Source organism: Cinclus cinclus, chromosome 18, assembly GCF_963662255.1.
Source record: "Cinclus cinclus chromosome 18, bCinCin1.1, whole genome shotgun sequence".
Classification (NCBI taxonomy): Eukaryota; Metazoa; Chordata; class Aves; order Passeriformes; family Cinclidae; genus Cinclus; species Cinclus cinclus.
In genome coordinates this window covers 9,492,141-9,511,918 of record NC_085063.1, presented here as the reverse complement: position 1 = coordinate 9,511,918, position 19,778 = coordinate 9,492,141, and the positions used below count along the sequence as shown (strand labels likewise).

Here is a 19,778-nt window from a genome sequence, read left to right as displayed (position 1 = left end):
CAGGAGCATCCCTGCTGCTTTGAATCCCTTTTGGTACTATAAAGCACCTAAAAGAAATTAAAGAAGAAAAAGCACGTTCATAGACGTTTCTGGTCGTTGTGCTGTGGGAAAGAAAGTGGGAGGATACAGGAAAAGTGATAAAGATAAGGAGGGCACAGATATCTGATGGACCAAGTATTTTCTCTTAAGTTCCTGTGACCAGTTTACAAGGATGTATTAAAAACCAATCTGTCCACAGATTTGGGGTTGTGGTGGGTACACAGGAACTTCAGTTCTAGCACCACTAAAGAGCACCTCCAAAGAGCACCAAAACCAGCAGACCTGAGCAGCAGAGCTGCCTGCACAGCCCTGGTTTGGCTGCAGAGCAGCAGGGAGCCATAAACACAAACAGCCCATTGCATCCACCCGCGTGTCAAACACCACAGCCTAATTGACAGAAACCAGCAGCTCCCCTCCACTAATGAGAGCACCCATTACACCTAATTAGCTGAGATTCTGTTCCAGGTCCTGTTACGTTTACACTCAAAATACATCTTCAAGCAAAGAGCTTTTTTGGAGGGAAAAAAAATAAAAAAGAAGAGGAACATAATTCAAATTAAGCCCTTAACGAGGAAGAAAGTTGGAGAATGCAGGTCATGCTGAGGAAAATGGTTTTGAGGAATGGTAGGTGACTCTGGGGTCATGGGATGTGCCACTTGTCACTAACAACTGACAAAGTACAGCTGGAGATCAAGGGTTGCCATGGCACCCCATCCTGAAACAGCCAGACCTGATGACATCAGAAGATGGCTGGGGTTTCTTCTGGGCTTCATGTTTCTTTATCTTCTTTTTTTTTTTACTGATTTCTCCAGATGTTTCCTGGCACCACAGTGCACTTGAGAAAGGTTTAGCCTCTTAATGAATTGTTTTGGATGGGTGTCCATGGGACAGTTCAGGCAAGGTTTGGTGGGTGATGACAGCAATGCAAGGGAAGAGGAGCAGAGCAGAACAGTGGCATTGAAGCAGCTTCAATTTGTCTCTATTTCCTGGTGGCTGTGGAAGAAAGAGGCACCTTGGCAGACTCTGGGCTGTCACCAGAGAGGGCAGAGCCCATTCCTGGGAGGCTGAGAAGGGCAGGAAGGGTCCAGGGGCTGAGGGGCTCATAGACAGTCAGTGCAGAGAGTTCAATACAGGCAAAGTACAGTGTTCCTGGGACAGGGGATGTACAGGAGGTGTGAGAGCAGGCACAGCATCAGGGGGTCTCATGGTGGCTCTCTGAGTCCTGTAGGGGTGGGTTGAACTGGCTGGTGGACAGCAGGAGTGCAGGTCACAGGGCACCTGAAATGGCAAAAGAAAACAGAAAAGCTCTGTAGGAGCAGCTGGAGGCAGAGTGAGTTGTTTGTACAGTGCCTGGCAGGTATGAGGCAGGAAAACCTTTAAACCCATAGTATTACTTTTCAGGGACCCTGTAAAGCCAGGCCTCATCAAGGATCTGAAACAACGGCAAGGAAAAGCCAATTCATATATCACACTGCACTCTTGTCACATTTCTGAAGCAGAGTCACTGTTTGAGTGGAAAATCTGTAAAGACCAAAACACGAAATCATGCTGATAAACAGCCTGGCCAGCCTGCAGGCCTCCCTTTCTGCTTTTTTCTGTGTTTATCAGCACAGACCAGCCTTCACTTGCTCCATCTTTTAATCTAACTTCCAGAGAATGAATGCTCCCCCTAGTACTGACTGCATGGCAGAACTGCACTTCTCAAAACTCCTCTGCTCCTGTCCCTGAAGCAATCATTTGCAACATGTAAAACACATTCACCACCTTCTCCAGACTGGCAGGTGCCAGGGAGCTGTTCAGCCTCTCTGGCAAGGCTGCAGGGATCTCCACGGGAAGCAGAAGGGAGCTCAGGCTGTGTTCCCCTTGCCCATGAGCACCGGGACTGGAGTTCTGGCCAGGACTGTGTCACTGCTGAGAAGCACTGGGAGTCCCCAGGCTGGCAGGAACTAACAGGGACTTTACACAGGCACCTCACAGCCGTGCTGCCCTGGCTTGGGCTCAACAAAGAGTGGATTGCTGCCTTCAGGAGTGAGGAGCACAGTGACTCAGATGGGCAGGGGGAAATCTCTGCCAGTTTGTAAGCAAATGATGGATTGCTTCATCTGCCCAGATGTCCTTGTTCCCCTGGGGAGGAACCAGTCCATCCACTCCATCACCGAGCTTTGTGATAGCTCTCCCCACAAAGGTCCTTTCGAGGCTGTTGGATTTGGGGTTATGACATTAAATGTTGTTAGAATAAACCTGCCCAGAGTCCCAGGAGAATAGGCCCAAGAGACCTCACCCAATCCACCTGGTCCATCCTATACTTATGTCTTTCCCCATCTTTGCCAAACCAGTTCTTAAAGGACCTCCAGGAATGGATATGCCACCACCACATCCCCAGGTCCCCAGACAGCCCATTCCAGTGAGTCACTAATCATCACCAGCAGAAACAAGTGTCTAACCTGCTGCATTTAAGTCTATTACCTCATGTCCCATTCATCACCTCCCTGCTCCATTCCTCCCTGCATGGGAACAGTGCTGAGCTGTCCCCCACACTGACCCAGTGGGGCCCCAGCCCAGAATAAACACACTCACCTTATACAAAGGAGACAACATGGTCATCTTTTTCCCCATTTGTCCCCAGTCTTTTTGCCCTGTCCACGTGTTCTGGTGTTCCTGTGGTGCCACCTGAGCTGGCTCTCCAGTGCATTCACCTGGGGGTGAGAAAGCAGCAGCTCTGAAAGGAGTCTGCATCACTGCACTGATAATCTTTAACCTGTCCCAAATGCAAGGAGTCTGCACCACTGCACAGATAATCTTTAACCTGTCCCAAATACAAGAAGAAAATGTTGGCTCAAATTTTCTTCACTGAGGTTCATGACTCCCTGAAAGACAAACATTGGGGCACCAAGTTTTACCTGTTTCCGTAGGGAAGTGACTGTCTTCTCCAGTTCAGCCACAAGGGACTCAAGATTCTCTCTGGAGGAAGAGCTTGGAGAAGGTGCCTTGTCTCTGGGGTCAGGGATAAAAAGTGAAAGGGGTTATGCAAACAGCAGCTTCCTTGGTGAGGGAATCATTTTGCCTTCTCTAACATCAGCCTCCAAGTGAGCATCAAAGGGAAGGGCCCAACTGCAGATTCACCTGCCAAGAGATGCCAGCCAAAGAGCCCCTTAGCCCAGATATTTACACATCAGAATTGGGCTCTGCACTGAAGTGTGGAGGACTGGCTTAGCTCAGCATCTCTCTACTGATCCACCCCTGACCCCAGACCTCTGCAAAGCACCAGATTCAGAGGCATGGATGGACTGGGTTATTAAAACTTCTGTTTCATAAAATGGAGGTGGAAGGGGTGATACAACACCTTGGCAAGGCAGGCTTGTGCTTTGCAGGGTTTTCCTCTGGGTAGCTGAAGCCAGGAGACCTCTTGCTTCGGAACCGCTGTGAAAGAGCCCTGAATTGCCCTCGTGTCCGGCAGTCTGGGGAAGGAAGGGAAAGCCTGCAGTGAGCACTGGTGTTTAAAACAGGACTGCGTGAATTGCAGCAGCACAAGGCAGTGCTGGCCTCCTGCCCCACCCACACTGGACACATCTCTTGAGCCAAAAGGAAGGAGGCAATAAAGGTATGGAAAAGGATGTGCATCACTCATGGATTGCCATGTCTCAAATGGATATCTGAACCAGAATGCAGCCCAAAGGGACCACAGCAGCATCTGAGGTTTAATGGCAGAGATGTAGGCTCCTAAACGAATCAGTGAAGTGGCGCATGCTGGGAATCATGTCCTGTTTCACTCTCCCTCAGCCAGAGACCAAAATCCTCAGTGAGGTGGACTCTCAGACAGATTAAATGAAGCTAACAGAGCTAACAGGCTTCCTAAAGATGAGGCCGATGTCCCAGACCTCTTGGGGTTTAAGAAGTATTTGCATATAATAATAATTAAGACATATTTAATAATTTGCTTTAATTTTTGATCAGCCCTGAATTAGTCAGGAGGTTAGACAGGATGATTGCTGCAGGTCTTTTATAATTGAAATATTCTATTCTATTCTATTCTATTCTATTCTATTCTATTCTATTCTATTCTATTCTATTCTATTCCTATTTCTTTCTATTTCTATTCTATATTCAGCTTTTTTTGCACCCATTTGCTGACACAAGGGTCTCATGGTGCAGCCAGGAATCAGATACAATTTCATAAAAGCTGCTGTGGCATGTGACAAATGCTACCCAGAGTGATGCCCACATCAGCCAGTACCAGAGCATCCCTGTCCTTACCCTCACAGCAGTCCTGCCACAGGCGGAGGTCCACGGCAGGAATCTCCTCACAGCTGACCATGCCCTGCAGGTATGATGCCACCTGGAACACATCCCTCTGCAGCTGCTGGATGTGGTCACTGTTGTCACAGATGACACGGGCCAGGGACGCCTGTCTGATCTGAGTCAGCTGTGCCGGCGTGAAGACTCCGGGGTTCTCATACCAAAATCTGCAGTGGGGTGTAATCACAGCCTGACTCAGCAGTGAGTGAGTGAGTGAGCCTGGGAGAGGAAGAAGAGCACCCTGACATCTGTGTGGCAGCACCCACACCCCTCAAAATGAGCGTCTACTCTGGTGTCAGGTGGCTGCAAACACAGGTGGCTTTTTCTGAGCCCACAAACCCCCGTGCTCCAGCCTGGACAAAGGCGTCTCGTTCACACAAGCAGCAAACAGGGATTAGATAGAAGCTCTTGTGGACATTTTCTAGGATTTTCATGAGATATTGGCAATATCCTCAATGATTCCCAGTGTTGTGCAGTGAAATGAGAATCATTAAATCAAGAAAGGATACCTTGACAGTAACTGTGACAAGGGTTTTTTGCAAATGCACTGGACAGAGAATAGTGTTCCTCATATAAATAATAAAAAAAAATATAGATTCTTCTTCTTCCTGTAAGGCAAAAAAACCTCCCAAAAAGAATACCAAAGGATTTGAGATTATTCCAATGGCAATACCTGTCTCCATCCCTCAGCCTTCTGAACTGAGTTGTTAACAGACACATCAGTGTTGGTCCCACTCTGGTCCCAGAGACAAGATCCTCCACCATCAGTGCTGGAAACAGGTCAATATTTTTGGTAGTTCCATATAAACTGCAGGAAAATAGATAGATAGATAGATAGATAGATAGATAGATAGATAGATAGATAGATAGATAGATAGATGATAGATAGATTAAAAAAAAGTTAAGAGGCTCTCAAAGAGTGGTGATAATATGTGATACCGACATAGAAATTTGTATGTCACAAACTCATGTGGACAATATTTCTAATGGTTTTATCTAAAAAACAATAGGATAAAGACCTGCCTTGGACAAGGCATCCAGGGCAGATAGGACAGAGTTTAGTCTGACTGGAAAATAGCTCCAAGGCTCAATCTGCTCCCAAACTACACTACAGCAGTGCCTGACAGCATTCCACCCAGAACCAGACTGATCACTTGGAGAAACCTCATTTGCCTAACCCCATTGTTAAACCACAGTTATTACCCTATCTTAACATCTGTGGGGGGCAATATCTGGGAAGGTTATTCCATGGGTGTACTGGAAGAAGCAGGAACTTTTCACTGACTGGTCTCCAGTAATTTTGATCCTTCTACATCCAGGCTACAGTACCTCCTGAGCTTTTCTCTGATCTCCAAGTTCTTTATCTCATTTCGGAGGTCCTCAAACTCCTGCGCAGAGGAGAGGTTGCAGAAGACCCTGAAGTCATTGTAGGGTGGGATGCCGTGGTCTCGCCCTCTCTGGATGTTGATAGCAGCTAAGTCCAGCGACACAGAGTGTGCCATGGAGAAGAGTTTCTCCGTCAGCTCCATGTTGAGGAGTTCAGAGGGCACTCTCATTTTCCCAGGAACCCCAAACAGCCCCCGGAGGAGGGGGTCAATTCCCCCTTCCTGCATGATCCTGAAAGGGGAGAAGAAGGCCTTGTGCAGGGGGATGTGGCCTTGTCGGATGGGCTGGAAGGTCTCGTTCAGCCGGTATAAGATGGGGTTGATCAAGGTGTGCCCAAAGCGGAAAGCGGCCGTGGCAAAGGCGTTGAGAATCCCCGCGTTGACGTTGGGGTTGTAGCCTTTGTACTCACCCAGCATCTTCATCCCAGCCTCCCCGAGGACCTTGGGCAGCCACTGGGCATAGGTGATGTGCTGCATCTGGGCACCCACAATCTTCCGTGCCTCGTGGTACAGGAGGTCCCCATCCCAGTGCGGGTTGAGGGCAGCCAGCTCAGTGGCAACGCGGTTGTGCTCCCTGAACCACAACGTGTGCATGGCCGTGAGCCCCAGCTGCTCGTTGGCACGGTGGTCTCCTGCCAGGAAGCACGGCACGGGGCTCTCGTTCTCATCCCTCATGCACTCCGTGGGTGGCCCCACGGCAAAGGGAAGGAGGTGCTTCCCCGAGCTCGGTACAACTTGCCCTCTCTTCAGCAGCCCTTTCTGGCCGCTCAGATCCCGCAGCTCCCGCGATTCCTGCTCTGTGCTGCCGTAAACATTGGAGGCATCGATGTAGGATGTCAGGTGGTTGATCTGCTCCCTGGCATAGACAGAGTTCATCAGCAGGGAGGTCATCCCGCTGCCACACACAGGGCTGGAGCGCACAAAGAACATGCAGCGCCCGTTCCGCACGCGCGGGTCGTTGGCAGGGACAGCGATGGAGAAGCAGGGAGGGTCGTTGCTGCACACCTCACTGCAAGGGGCTCCGTCTGAGAAACGGGACATACTGATGGCTGCCACTGTCTGGTCCATGTCATGGTCCAGGAACTGGCCCCACTGCATAAGCATGTGCGTGAACTGGTCATCGGGGGTGATGGTCTCGGTGCCGATCATGGCAGTGGAGACAAGGCGAGGTAGAGGAAGGGGCAGATCCCTGGTGTCTCCTGCCAAGGAAAACCCTCGGGGGAGGTTAAATCCATTCTGGTAAGCGGGTTTGAGAAGCCTCTGGAAGGCTGTGAGGGATGCACCCCACATGGGGTGCTGGAGGTTGTTACAAGAGCCATCGTGGGTCCTGTACTTCTTGTGGAAGCAGATGTCGGAGCAGTTGGGCGTGCGGCGGTGGGCGGAGCAGCCCGACAGGTTGGCAATCATGGTCAGGTAGTGAGGGGACACCAGGTCATTGTAGCGATAGCCTGCAGAGGGAAGGGCAGAGCACCAGGTCAGGTATCACCTGCAGCCTCCTGATCCCCACTGTTCCACGGAAGGCTCTGTGTGAAAACCCCTGTCAGGATGGGCATGGCACGGCCAGGTCTCTGAGAATGGTGTTGCTGTAGAATTTATGGGAAGCAAAGAATCACATCAGAATCACAAAGAATCACAGAAACACATCAGGCCCACAAAGCAAAAAGGAAAGGGAAAAGAGTTAATCTGCACAAAGCTGTAAACCAGAAATGTTGTGACTGGCAGAGCAAACTGTGGGGGTGGTCTTGGTCCCTATTCTAGTTGGGGTTTTTTTGTCTCCATGGGTTACTGCTGCCACCATGAACTCCATCACCCACCCAAGCTCTACGTGACGAGCAGCAGGAAGCCGTGGGTGACTGCCAGGCTGCTGCTGCACCATGTGAAAGCGCTGAATGATGCTGCATTGTGTGGATGCTGACAGGGCAATGAGGAGGAGAGGCTGGCAGTCCAACCAGCCCAGACCAGACCTGCCACCTGGAGAGAAACTCTTCACACCCTGGAACACATCCAGACAGGAAAAGATATTTATAGGCCCCAAACACACATGCCTGCTACATGATGAATCACACATATAGGTAGAAGCACACAGTGTACAGGAATGTTTGCTGTAGATGAAGGAAGTGCCAGGTAGGAAGTTTCAGGGTCCACCTGCTGCATGATTGGACCTCATTAGGTATTTCTGGCGTTACATTGCTTTGTTATTTGCTATCTTACCTCAATAGAAGGAACCTGAGCTGCTGGGACTTACCTGAGTTTGTAGCTAAGAGGTCAAAGTAGTAGAGACAGAAAAGGGATATCCCACTCCCTCTGTAACAGCACCCAAAAACCTCAGGGTTTACAGCACTGTTCTTGTTGCCATTTGGAGGGCAGGAAACACCTCAGACCCTGCTGGTGAGGGTCTGAACTTCAGATCCACGAGGATATTACTTTATCAGTTGGATGGTTAGTATTTTTTTTTTTAGGATACTACTTTATCAGTTATATGGTCAGTATTTTTTTTAGGAATAGGGCATTTATAGACATCTAAGAAGCTTTTACCAAAACAGGACATTAAAACATTTCCTGGGTATCAAATGGGTTCAGTGAACACAAGACTAGCCCTTCAGCTGTTAACAAAACATGAGATATGGAAAGAATTACCACCCAGACAACACATTTCTTGATCTACCCAATATTTATTTGAATTTTTGATACACCACTGCACATTTTAAACTTCCTGGATGTCTACACATCATTGTTTTAATTTCATCCTGTGCACAAAATCAAGAAGAGAAATGAAATCTCTCCTACCTGTGACGTTCATGTCCACAATCAGCCCTTGCTGCACGTGTTCCTGGATCAGCTGCAGGGTCCTTTCAAAGATCTCCCCTGCCCTGGCTGTCTCAATGGTGTAGGGGTCCCTCGGGTAGCGGAACAGAGCCAGGAGGTCATTGGGAGTCTTGGGGCGCCTGTTTCCAGGAATTAAAAGTAATGCAGGATCATTAAAATTAATCAACTCTGCTCAGGGCAGTGAGACCCTACAAGCAGCCAGAGTCAGGCACTGTGCTGGTCGAGTGCTTGGCCCCCAGATTAGTGCATAAGACCAATGTGACTTGCCTGCACAGTGCAGATGATTAAAGAAATGATATTTGTCCCCAGGAAAATGCACATATTTAATTCTCTCAGTTTCTCTGGGTTTTTTCTGAGATAGCAATTTATTTTTTCACTTTTCAACAGCTGAAACCCAGAGGGTTTCTGGCTTAATACAAACTATCCATCATTCCAATAAAAACATATATTGGAGTAGAAAAGGAGGGAATCATATTCATTCAAGAATTTATCTTTTTATTGAGGAAATGTTTGGAATTTTTATGTTATTATTTCTGCTCACCCTCCACAAAGTCACTTGCATTCATAAAATGACTACTCTGATTATTTTCCTTTTTTATTCACGATCTCCAAAACCAACTCCAGCTGACAAAATGCAGATAAAGCTGTTGCTCGTGTATCTCTTTTTTTTTTCCCCAGAATCCCAAATCTGTTGGGAAGCTCTATCACATCCTACACAGTGCAGCTTCAACCTCCAGCGCTCGAAACAACCCCGTGGCTTTCCTTTGCGGGTTGCAGGTGAGAAAATAAGCTTTGAGAAAACCTAATTTCTTGTGGGTTTTTTTATCACTTTTCTGCTTCAGGCCCCAGCTGGAGGCACTTCCCACACTCACTTGCTGAAGAGCTCTGTCCGTGTGGAGTTGATGGCGTGGTCCACGCTGCTGATGGCCTCGCGCAGCGACGTGGCCACAAACGTGTCCCCGCTCCGACCCACGTCTGTGGCTGCCCAAAGCACAAAGAAACAACAAAACACCCTCGGTTTGCTTCGATATTAATTGGCCCTCCCAGCTCATGAAAATCTGTGCACCAGCACCAGCTCCAGAGTGACCTCGCTGCAGAACAAACTGCGTTTCCGTTTGTAATGTGGACACCGTGGATTTTTTTTTATTTTTAAGACAGATATGCTGAAGAATGTGAGCTGCCTGAAAAAGAAGGTGGCTTTTTCAGGAGATGTCTGTGGGGACACATTCAGAGCTTTTTCCTGTACAGCTTTGCAAAAAAACCTGTCTTTTTTGGTTAGTGGTTAAACTGCAAAAGGAAAATGTAAAAATCACAGTGAGTTAATCCAAAATAATATATTGGCTTCCCACAGAGGTGCTTCTCAATTTCATGAAATTATTTTAAATATATTGCTCATACATTAATTTTCTGTTTGTGGAACACTTTACTTATTAATTATTGGTAGTAATTAGTAGGTATTTATGATAATAATAGTTCAAACTTATGCTAACACATCTGCTACCTCATTTAAAATAAAAAATACCAAAGTTGTTGTTGGAATACTTTCAGAAGTAAAGACATCACTTCTTTAAAATAACTACAGGATGCATTTTTTAAGCCAGAGCCTTTGTCACAGCTGAACAAACCAGTTCCCAGTTGGCTACTGGTCTATGCTACAGCCAGCTGGTGAATGAGGCACCAATGAAGAATAAACCACAGAAATTATCTCAGGAATTATTTCAAACAACAAACATTTCTGACCATTTTCAGCTCCTTGCTTATAACTCTTGTATAGAAAATATTACTAAATTCATCTAACAAGTGACTCACTATCCCTTCTGGCTATTGCTGGAACAGCTCTTTCTTATATTTTAAACTTTTTTGCTTGCCTTTGATTTCTTTTTTCCTTTGCCAGTTTTCTCACCCTCTAAGAGGTACAATTTCCACTCCTGACCTCTGATTTGATCAGAACAGGAGATCTACTCCTTCTTGTTCATTACAGCTTCCCTAACACAGAGAGCAGGAGATTGAAAACCAGGCTTAGCTCCCATTCCCAAGAGTGGTGCACTAAGGTTGAACTTGATGATCTTGGAGGACTTTTCCAGCCTTACTGATCCTGTGATTCTATGATTCTATGACTGAGCAGACATTTTAACCCCTGTATTTGCAGCGACAACGTTGTTCTGCTCCTCCCTTCCCCGATGTGTGAGGTTTCAGTCAGATGATGATTTGTGAGCAGGTTGGCTCACATTTTAATAAGTTTCTCACTCCCAGCAGAGGCAATAACTACGTGGACACTGACAGCTGGGCTTGCAGGAGGAGGTTTAAGACAACACCTTTGGCTTTGCCGAGAACAACTGCAGCTCAGCTGAGCAAACAGCGAGGGGCAGCTGGGAGGTGCGTGGGCTTCCACAATGAGGTGACTCTGATCCAAGAGACCTGTCTGCAGAGAAGCTGAAGAAATAATTTCTTACATAATTATCTGCTCAAAGTGTAGCTGTCAAGAGAGCACAGCACCTCGTTACACGGGAGCCAGAGAAGGCTCAGGGGCAGATACAGTACCTGTGATGGTGAGCTGCATGGCACTCGAGGTGAAGCCAAAGGGGTTCCTTGCTATGCACTCGTATCTGCCCTGGTCAGCCACACCCAGGTCCTGAATGGAGAGGGTCCCATCCTGGCTGATGTGGAACTTGCCACTCTCTGTGATCTGGATGCCCTCCTGTTGCACCATCAAAAGAGAGAAGCTGTGTCAGAGCATGGGAAGCTTCCCGCCAGCCCAACCTTCAGCCTGCTCAGCGAACCCAGGGATGGATGCGATGAACAAATGTGGCCACCAGATGATAGCATTGCTCTTCCAGAGAAACCAGAGAGAACTCCAAGGTCGCCTGTTCCTGATAGGATCCACAGTGAGGAGGTCCCTGCTCAGCTCCTTCCCCTGTCCCAGGCCAGGTGGCCACCACAGGACACCCCACACAGACAGGCTGGCTGGAACAAGTCCCAGGCCCTGATGCCTGTGAAGTTTCAGAAACAGAAGTTTCATGGCACAGAATTACATTGAAATGTTTTCAGTTTTAGGACAACCTGAAACTGATGGATTTTTTGCTGGCTTTGATCTGCAGATCCCGTCTTTGGCTGGCTCTGACAGCATCACTCAAACCAAACCTGTCAGCCTGGCTGGGGGCAGAAGTGACTTCAGGTTTTATTTTTTTATTCTCCTGCTTCTTAACATCTTTCTGCTGCCCTGCCACAACCTAAAGCTTGTTCTGCTTCCCTCTCAGGCTCCTTCCTTCTGCTCCCACTGCTGGCTGAGCCAACAGAAAGTTGCAAAGAAAGAAAGCTGGTTCACATCCCACCAGATTTTTATGGGGCAAGTGCAGCTCAAGCATTTTCTGTGCCTGACTGTGTTCAAAGGCAGGGCAGGTTACAAGGAAGGTCCCAAGTGTTGTACTACAGAACAGTGGGAAAAAATGTCAGAAGAACTTCATGTAATGAATTCTTGGAAAGAGCAGCCAGGCTACCGTGTGATTTTGAGGGATCATGGCTTTGCCCCATCAAACTTGAAGCCAACAAACTTCATCCAATACCATCAGCAGGATCCTGGATATAAGGACAAACTACTTAAAAAAAATTTCAGGGTTTTGTTTTTTCCAGGCGTGGTCAATCAAGTATTTATAACATTGTGGAATGTCACTGGCTTCAGGTGACTCTTTTGGAAGGAAGAGCAGGAGAATATTTGCTGCAAGGCTTTGAGCCTGAGAAACTGCAATGTTCTCTTAAAAACCCCAAATCAGTGGAAATGTCAGTCTTTATCCATGTGTAGTACAAAACTCACAAAGCTGGAGAGGTGTTGAAGCAGAGAGTTGTTGACTTCTCCCCCAGTGATGTGAAATCACCACGTACCTTGACCCAGGTTATGGTGGGCCGAGGGTCTCCCTGGGCACTGCAGGAAATGGAAACGTCCTGACCTGTCTCTGCCACCAGGTCTTGGGGGGAATGAAGGAACACCGGGATCACTGTGCAGCACAGGGAAAAAAAAACACTGGGGTGAAAAATGCGTCAAGGATAATAGAGAAATCTGTGTGTGAAAAAACACCTCAGCATGGGAAAAGCAGAACTGCTGTTCCTGCAAGGGCTCTGCAGAGGGGCAGCAGCTCACCCTGTGCTCTCTGTCTCACTACCTCTGTTCATATATTTATGTAATTTATGTTCATTATTTTCTGCTCCTCTGCACCTCTACTTGGGGCAATTACACAGGAATGTGAATCATTTAAAATCCTTAATTCAAAAGCTTTCTCGAAAAGATGCTCCAGCTGAAACAAGGATCATGACTTGCTTCAGGAATTATTGGATGAGATGCTCTCAAAGTGTTAGTCAGGCTAGATTAATTAATTATGTTGATCTTGCTGGTCTTAAAACATTCTGTGAATCCTGTGCTTAAAGCTTCACTAAGTTCATACTTCTAGAGAGTTTCCTTCCCTCCAGTCTGTCATTTGTAAAACCCTGCCCTGTTTGTGAACAAGAAGGAAAGTTTGCTTATTTAGAACAACAATTTATAAGGAAAAAGAAAGAAAATTAAGCAAAAGTTTTTTTAAAAAAATAAGAGGAAAAAAAGAAGAAATTAGGCTTTAGTAAGCAAAAGCATCCCTGTGTAATTCGTGTTTTACAGTCCTGATTTTAGAAAACCTAAATTTAGATTGAACCTATGACCTAGCAGGCAATGTTTAAGACACATGTATCAAGAGCCAGAGTTAAATGTTTGCTAGAAGGAAACATGTTTTGCAAAATGTTCTGTTTCAAAGAGAATTTTACAATTAATTCTACAGGAAACACAAAACTTTAAAATTGAATATATATATACACATATTAGTAAGAATTTAATTAATAAACTTATTTTGTTAATTATCCAGTTTTCCCTTTACCAAACCAATTTTCTCAAGGACAACTTCCAAACTGCAGCACCTTATTCCAATTTACAAACCACGGCACTCAGGAAACCTCTCTCACATTTCCCACCAGCTGATGGAGCCCTCATGGCTGGATTTCTGTTCCCAGGGTGTTGAAACCCAAAAGCCTAGGAGTTTTAAACTTTGTGTGCTTTCTGACACTAACCCCCAGGGGAATACTACTTTTGATTTGAAGCTTTAGAGAAGTCTTCCAGATTTGAGTGATAGAGTTAGAATCACGGGTATGTGGTTGAATAAAAGTGTGTGATGTCACATAGTGAAAGATTTAAAATTTGAAGTTTTTAGAATACAGTAATGAGCATAAAACAAAATGGAGGTTCTTAAGTGTTGCCTCTTTCTTCTTTTTTTTCCTTCTTCTTTATAATTTCAAGTACTAGTTTTAGTTCAATAGTTAAGGCTGCACTGCAAGTCACAAGTGTTCAGTTGTTAGGTCAAAAGCATAAATAATGTAAGTGTTAGCTTTTCATTAGACTGTTTCGTTTTAAAAAACCTTGTAACTAACTAGATCTACCTCCATTTTGCTCACTTTTAGCTGTTAGACAGAAGTGCTGAAGAACTCTCTGCACTATAAATAAGATTTAATAAACAACTAAGACCGAACACGAAAAAAAAATCCATCTCTTGCGCTTTATTCCTGACTCTAAGTAAAGGCAAAAGAAATTAAATAAAAGACCAACCACAAATTAAGCAATGCAGCTAACCCCAAACACCAGGGAAGAGCAAAATCCCACCCCACAGGACAGGCAGCTCAGATGGTTATTTACCACAAAACCTAAAGGATGTCACGGGTGTGCCATCCCTTGTGGCCAGCTCACCTCGCGGGGTCACCGAGAGCTGCACGGGTCGGGTGGTGACACCGATGGCACTGATGGCGTGGCACTCGTACTGCCCGTGGTCGTGCAGGGCCACCCGGCCCACGCGCAGCGTGCCCGTGGACAGGACACTGTGCCGCCGGTCACTCGGCAAGGGCCCACCTGGGAGAACGAGCAGCTCGTTAATTCCCTGGCACAGCCCTCATCCCGTTGATGCCAAAGTGATTTTTGCTTTCGTACGTTCTTCGTGTCTGCTCGCGGCTCTGGAGGCTGTTTGTTGTTGGGTCGTTATATCGTTTCCTAACTCCAGCATTTTTCTTATTAGACAAATTCCTGAGGGCCCGTTCTGATCTTGCTGCTTTTGGGAATCAAGGACAAGACACCTTCCCAAAACACCTTCCCAAAACATCTTCCCAAGACATCTTCCCAAGACACCTTCCCAAGACACCTTCCTAAGACACATTCCCAAGACACCTTCCCAAGACACCTTCCCAAGACACCTTCTCATATATTAGACATAAATAGCAAGCAGGGAGGTTTCAGAAGGGTTTGAACCAACAAGGGGAATTTCTTCATTACTTGTGTTTCTAACTAGGGCTTCTCGTCAATTATGCTAATTTGCTGGGCTTATAAAACTGTACTCGTCCTATGTCACATGTGCTTTGACACGTGTGCATTTTCAGGGTGCCGTTTGCCGTATTTGCACCTGGACGCCTCCAGTTAAAGACCTGCTTTTATATTATTTCCTCTATTAATATTGTCTCAAAAGTGTTTTGTGTTTTTTCTAGATTTTGAAGGTATCACCATGACTGGAGAAGTCTATGTGATAGTCACACATTTCATTTCCTTCCCAGCATCAATTGCCCTTAAAAACCACCTTTATACACTCAGTTGTCTTGTCTGATCAGCTGGGAAGAGCTGGAACCCTTTTTCTTTCCTCCTAAGTATTTTCTTAGTGCAACCTGCAGATTTTTTCACCCCTGATGGATAGCAAATCACTCTTCAATTATCCAAACTCTCCGTTTCATCATCTAAATAGGAACATTTGGCATTGTCTTTCTAAATTTGGTCTGACTTTTTGGTTTGGAAACAGTTGTCTCAATATTTCTCTATTTTAGGAGAAAAGCTGAAAACTAAACTGCTTTAACAAACCCAAATAAAATTATCAAAACTTGTCAAGTTAGCAACTTTTTAAAATTATACTCCATTTTCCTCCATTTATTCATCCTCTACCTACTCACCTCAAATACCAAAACCTCCCATGCTCTCAAAAGTGGCTTTGAGATGAGCAATGCTGCACCACTTCCCCTCCTCTTGTCTTGCTTTTAGCATCTGAAAGCACTGTAAGGCTTGGTTGATTTTTTATTTATGGAGTGCTGAGTGCAAACCTGGTTACAAAGCAGTTATGAACCTTACTTCTTGTCACTGCACTCCTTTCCACGTGCCTAAGATATATTTTCTGGGAAGTGGAGGAAAACAGGTTAAAGGAGATGGAGAACATGCTGTCAGAGAATTTCAGCTGGTCCTTCTTAACTCCGTGTCAGGGCCATTGCTGTGGAAGCTGGAACACAATACCCACAAACTCTCCGCAGCCCTAAAACATTAATTATGGCTTGTGAAGCATAAGGAAAAGTTGGAGGACCTCTGGGCCAAGCATTATTGGCTTCTGTCCCAGAAAGCGTTGGATGAGATCAGTTCAGTGGAGCCAGCATTAACAATTATTTGAGACTTTAAAAGTTCACCACCACCTGGTGTCCCAAACTGTTTTTTCGTAAGCTAAGAGAAAACTCTGAGGTATGCCAGTGAATGGTGCCCCTCTGCAATGTGCTCCCCAAGGACAGCAAATCAAAGACAATGACACAGAGCTGGCATGTGGTGATAGTGCAAAAGGAAGTGGTGGAATCATCATCCCCAGAAGTGTTTAAAAAAAGTGTAGATTTGGAATTTTGGAACACGGTTTGGTGGTGAACACGGCAGTGTTGAGTTAAAGGTTGGAATTCATTATCTTAGAGGTCTTTTCCCACTCAAACAACTCTGTGATTGATATCCACTGACCTGGAGTGCCCAGATTTTGCCTTTTCAGAGGAGGTGGGAAGCCACTGCAGGAAGAAGTGTGAGGCTTTCCAGGCTGGTGAAAACCATCACACTCCTTCCTTGTGACAGACTCAAGATGCTCTTTGCTCAGTGCTTGACACTGTCCTTGGTGATGTACAACACACCTCCTGGTGGGACTAGGTCTGTGCTGGTCACAATTTGTCCTGAGCCACCACTGCAAGCCACCACCACCCTAGACCAGCAGCTCAACTGTTCCCCCCCACACCCTGTGGATGATGGCATAGGAGAGAGGAGCCACAAAGTCAAGTGAGGCAGTACCTGCCCTGGTCCAGGTAATCACTGGGGGAGGGTGACCCTCAGCAGAGCAGGGGAAATCCACACTTTGTCCCTCAGTTACTGTCTGATCCGTGGGAATGACAAGAAACCTGGGAGAATCTGGAAGGGAAAGCAATGACTGAGCAGCAGGAAACACTCAGGCAGCAAACTCAGGGAGCTCATGGGAGCAGAACCACTCACAAGACTCAAATACACCCCACTGACCAAACGCTGTGTGCCAGAAATGTCACAGAAATCTCCACAGGATCAGCCTGGGAGCCCTCACCTTGCACTATGATCCTTGCTGTGGCCTGGATGGATCCCTCAGAGTTGCTGGCATTGCAGTTATACTGCCCCTGGTCTGAGAAGGTGACATTCTGAATGAAGAGTCCCCCAGAGCTGGTGATGGTGAAACGGGAATCCTGTGGCAAAGGGGAGCCTGTGCCAAGGGTCCAGCTGATGTGAGGGTGGGGGTGCCCAGAGACCCCACACTCCAGGGTGACACTTTCCCCAATCAGTACTTCAGTGTTCTGTGGCTGGATCACAAAAGTGGGCTTGGCTGGAAGGAAAGGAGAGCTTTAGCACCCAGCTCTGCTGCCTGCTCACTGATGGGCAGAAGTTGCTTGGACTCCTCTGCAACTTGGCAATACACTCTGGTTCTTCCCTGACACCCAAATTCTCACTGTGAGAACTGCCCCCAGCATCTTCCCTCCACCTCCACTCAGTGCTGGAGCATCCCCATGCCTGTGTCCCCTTCAACCTTGAGCTGCAGAATCCACCCCAGCCTTCAAACTCCCTCCCCAGTCCCAAATTACCTTCAATCTCTAAGTACCCTTTTTCCCACTCCAGTGGGAACCCCTTAAGCTCAGGCTTGGCTGTCACCACTCTGTTCCCCAGCACACCAAGAACATCCTGGCACATGCAAAGCTGGGACTGACTCTAATTTAGCTCCACTCCCATCCCCAACCCCAGCTGAGCAGTAAAGGGGTGCACAAAGCTCAATTACATGGGGAGCCAAAATAGCGCAGCACAACTTCCTGAGTCTTGACCTCCCCAGCAATGTTCTTGGCCATGCACTGGTAGATGCCTTTGTCTGACTCCTTGGTGTTCTGGATCATCAAGGTACCATCTTGCAACAGGTTCAGGCGGTCGTCATCCTTCATGTCAATCTTATTACTGAAAAAACAGCCACAAACAGGCAAAATCTGAAAGGAATGAAGACTGGTGGTTCCCCCTGGGGGAATCTGGGGGCTTTGCATTGCAGTAAGTTGGTGTTTCTTGGAGCTGGTGTGAGACTTCATGAAATTTGCAGCAAGAGTTATGATTCACAGCACTGAACTGCAGCTCCAGCTCTGATTTGCTCCCTGGGTGAGCTGCTTTTTCTCTCCCCAGTGATTACACAGGACATTTACAGCCCATCAGGGGAGCACTGTGTTCCCATGTCACAGCATCACTGCCATTGTCAGGGTGTCCTGGGTCAGAAAACCTGTTCTCCTTACTAAGTGCAGATTTAACAATTAATTAACACTGTTCTTGTATGCAGCCAGTGCTACTCAATCTCGAGGCCCAAAGGAACAAAAAGCTCTGAGAAGTCACCATGGGACCCCAGCACAGCTTGGACTCCAACCCAGCCCAAGAGCTGTGAAACATCTTCCTTCTTTCTGCAATGACCTGTGACTCCTGGATCCCAGCCCATAGCAGAAGGTCCCAGGGCTGCATCCCATTTGTCCCAGCACGAAGGAATCTTGGATGGCTGCAGATGATGGAAAGGGAAGAAGGGACCTCTCTCTCCCTAGGACAAAGGCTGAACCCACTATTCAATCTAATCTGCTTGCTGGGCATTTATTTAATTCCCCTGGTGTCTCCTCACTCCAGCCATATCTCGTTTGTTGAACATTTATTATCATTACCCTTCTTACAATGCTGTCTTTGGGAGCCTGCCAGCATTTCCCTAACAAAACCTTCCTTCCAAAGGGACTTAACTCAGCCATAAACTTTTGCTCTGGGCTGAAACTCTGCCTGGTGGGGGTTTTGCTGAAGATGCACACATTGATCATTTTTCATTAATAACCAAGCCCTGCTCAGGCTTCACCAGACAAGAAAAGCAGCATAAAGCAGCTTCACTTCCTCAGTGGGCACAGAATATTTTATTGTGTAGCATTTCCCAGCACACTCTGGTATCTAGCACATAGCCTACATATGAATTTGCAAATTCAGTCCTTCAGTGGAGCACAGCAATTTTCCCCTTTGGAAAGAAACCTCATACCTAGCACAATCAACCTTCAGTGAGAAGCATTTCAGCAGTTAACAGATGGCAAGCATGGTGGCTGAGAGGAACACGAAACACTAATTTTATTTTTTCCTGATCAAAAGACAATTGCTTTCAGCCTGCAGAATATGTTTATAGGAAAGTTAAAAGCTCTTGGAATCCATTACAAACGCAGATGAAATATTTCAAATGCAGATGAAAACACCACTTAGATTACGTGGTCACCAGAGAATGCTGTTAAAAGGAAGGTAAACATAACCCATGAAAAATACATTACGTTTTTCTTCCATTTTTTTTTCTTCTTAACATTGTGTGAAACAACTTTTGTAATTACAGGCAGGCACTGAAGAGCTCAGTGCTTGAAAACCTTTGCCACCCTAGGTCCTTGCATGTGACTTACTTGTTGTGCAGCCAAATAATGGCAGGCTTTGGGTTGCCTTCTGCCCTGCAGGTGAAATAAACTGTGTTTCCCAAGAGCACATCGACGTCGTGGGGTTCTGAGGTTATTCGAGGCCTCTCTGCAAAACACCATTTGAACACAACCCAGTCTAAAGCAGCACAGAACTACCAGCAGCCCAGCTGGGCTATGGTGGGGCACTCAACACACATCCTGCAGTGTCCCAAGAAACAGGCACCAGGCACAGCCCCAGGCACAGCAGCATCTGCTCAGAGCCACCCCAAAACTCACTAACATCTGCAAATATCATGAAGGAATGTCATCATTCATGTCACCTGTGAAAGCCCTGGGGAATTGTTGCTCCTATTCCCAGCATGTTGGGCAGTGGATCAGTTCCCACAGACCTGACTGTACAGTGGTTCTTCATAGAGCTTCTCCCTG

The 19,778-nt window shown here is 46.6% G+C and overlaps 1 protein-coding gene across 1 annotated transcript in view; it reads right to left on the bottom strand.

Moving 5' to 3' along the window:
* Nucleotides 1-2,639: 2,639 nt before the first annotated feature.
* The window catches only part of LOC134051274 (peroxidasin homolog), a 42,756-nt gene continuing 25,617 nt past the window's right edge, over nt 2,640-19,778 (bottom strand). Inside the window, exons 8-22 of the mRNA XM_062504942.1 lie at nt 19,341-19,458; nt 17,678-17,847; nt 16,958-17,230; nt 16,675-16,791; nt 14,305-14,463; nt 12,426-12,538; nt 11,088-11,244; nt 9,419-9,527; nt 8,508-8,665; nt 5,665-7,168; nt 5,009-5,143; nt 4,294-4,502; nt 3,383-3,497; nt 2,940-3,033; nt 2,640-2,735 (exon numbers count right to left, since the gene is read on the bottom strand). Coding sequence (XP_062360926.1) covers nt 2,640-2,735; nt 2,940-3,033; nt 3,383-3,497; nt 4,294-4,502; nt 5,009-5,143; nt 5,665-7,168; nt 8,508-8,665; nt 9,419-9,527; nt 11,088-11,244; nt 12,426-12,538; nt 14,305-14,463; nt 16,675-16,791; nt 16,958-17,230; nt 17,678-17,847; nt 19,341-19,458 — 3,527 coding nt within the window. The remainder of the gene's footprint in view (nt 2,736-2,939; nt 3,034-3,382; nt 3,498-4,293; nt 4,503-5,008; nt 5,144-5,664; nt 7,169-8,507; nt 8,666-9,418; nt 9,528-11,087; nt 11,245-12,425; nt 12,539-14,304; nt 14,464-16,674; nt 16,792-16,957; nt 17,231-17,677; nt 17,848-19,340; nt 19,459-19,778) is intronic.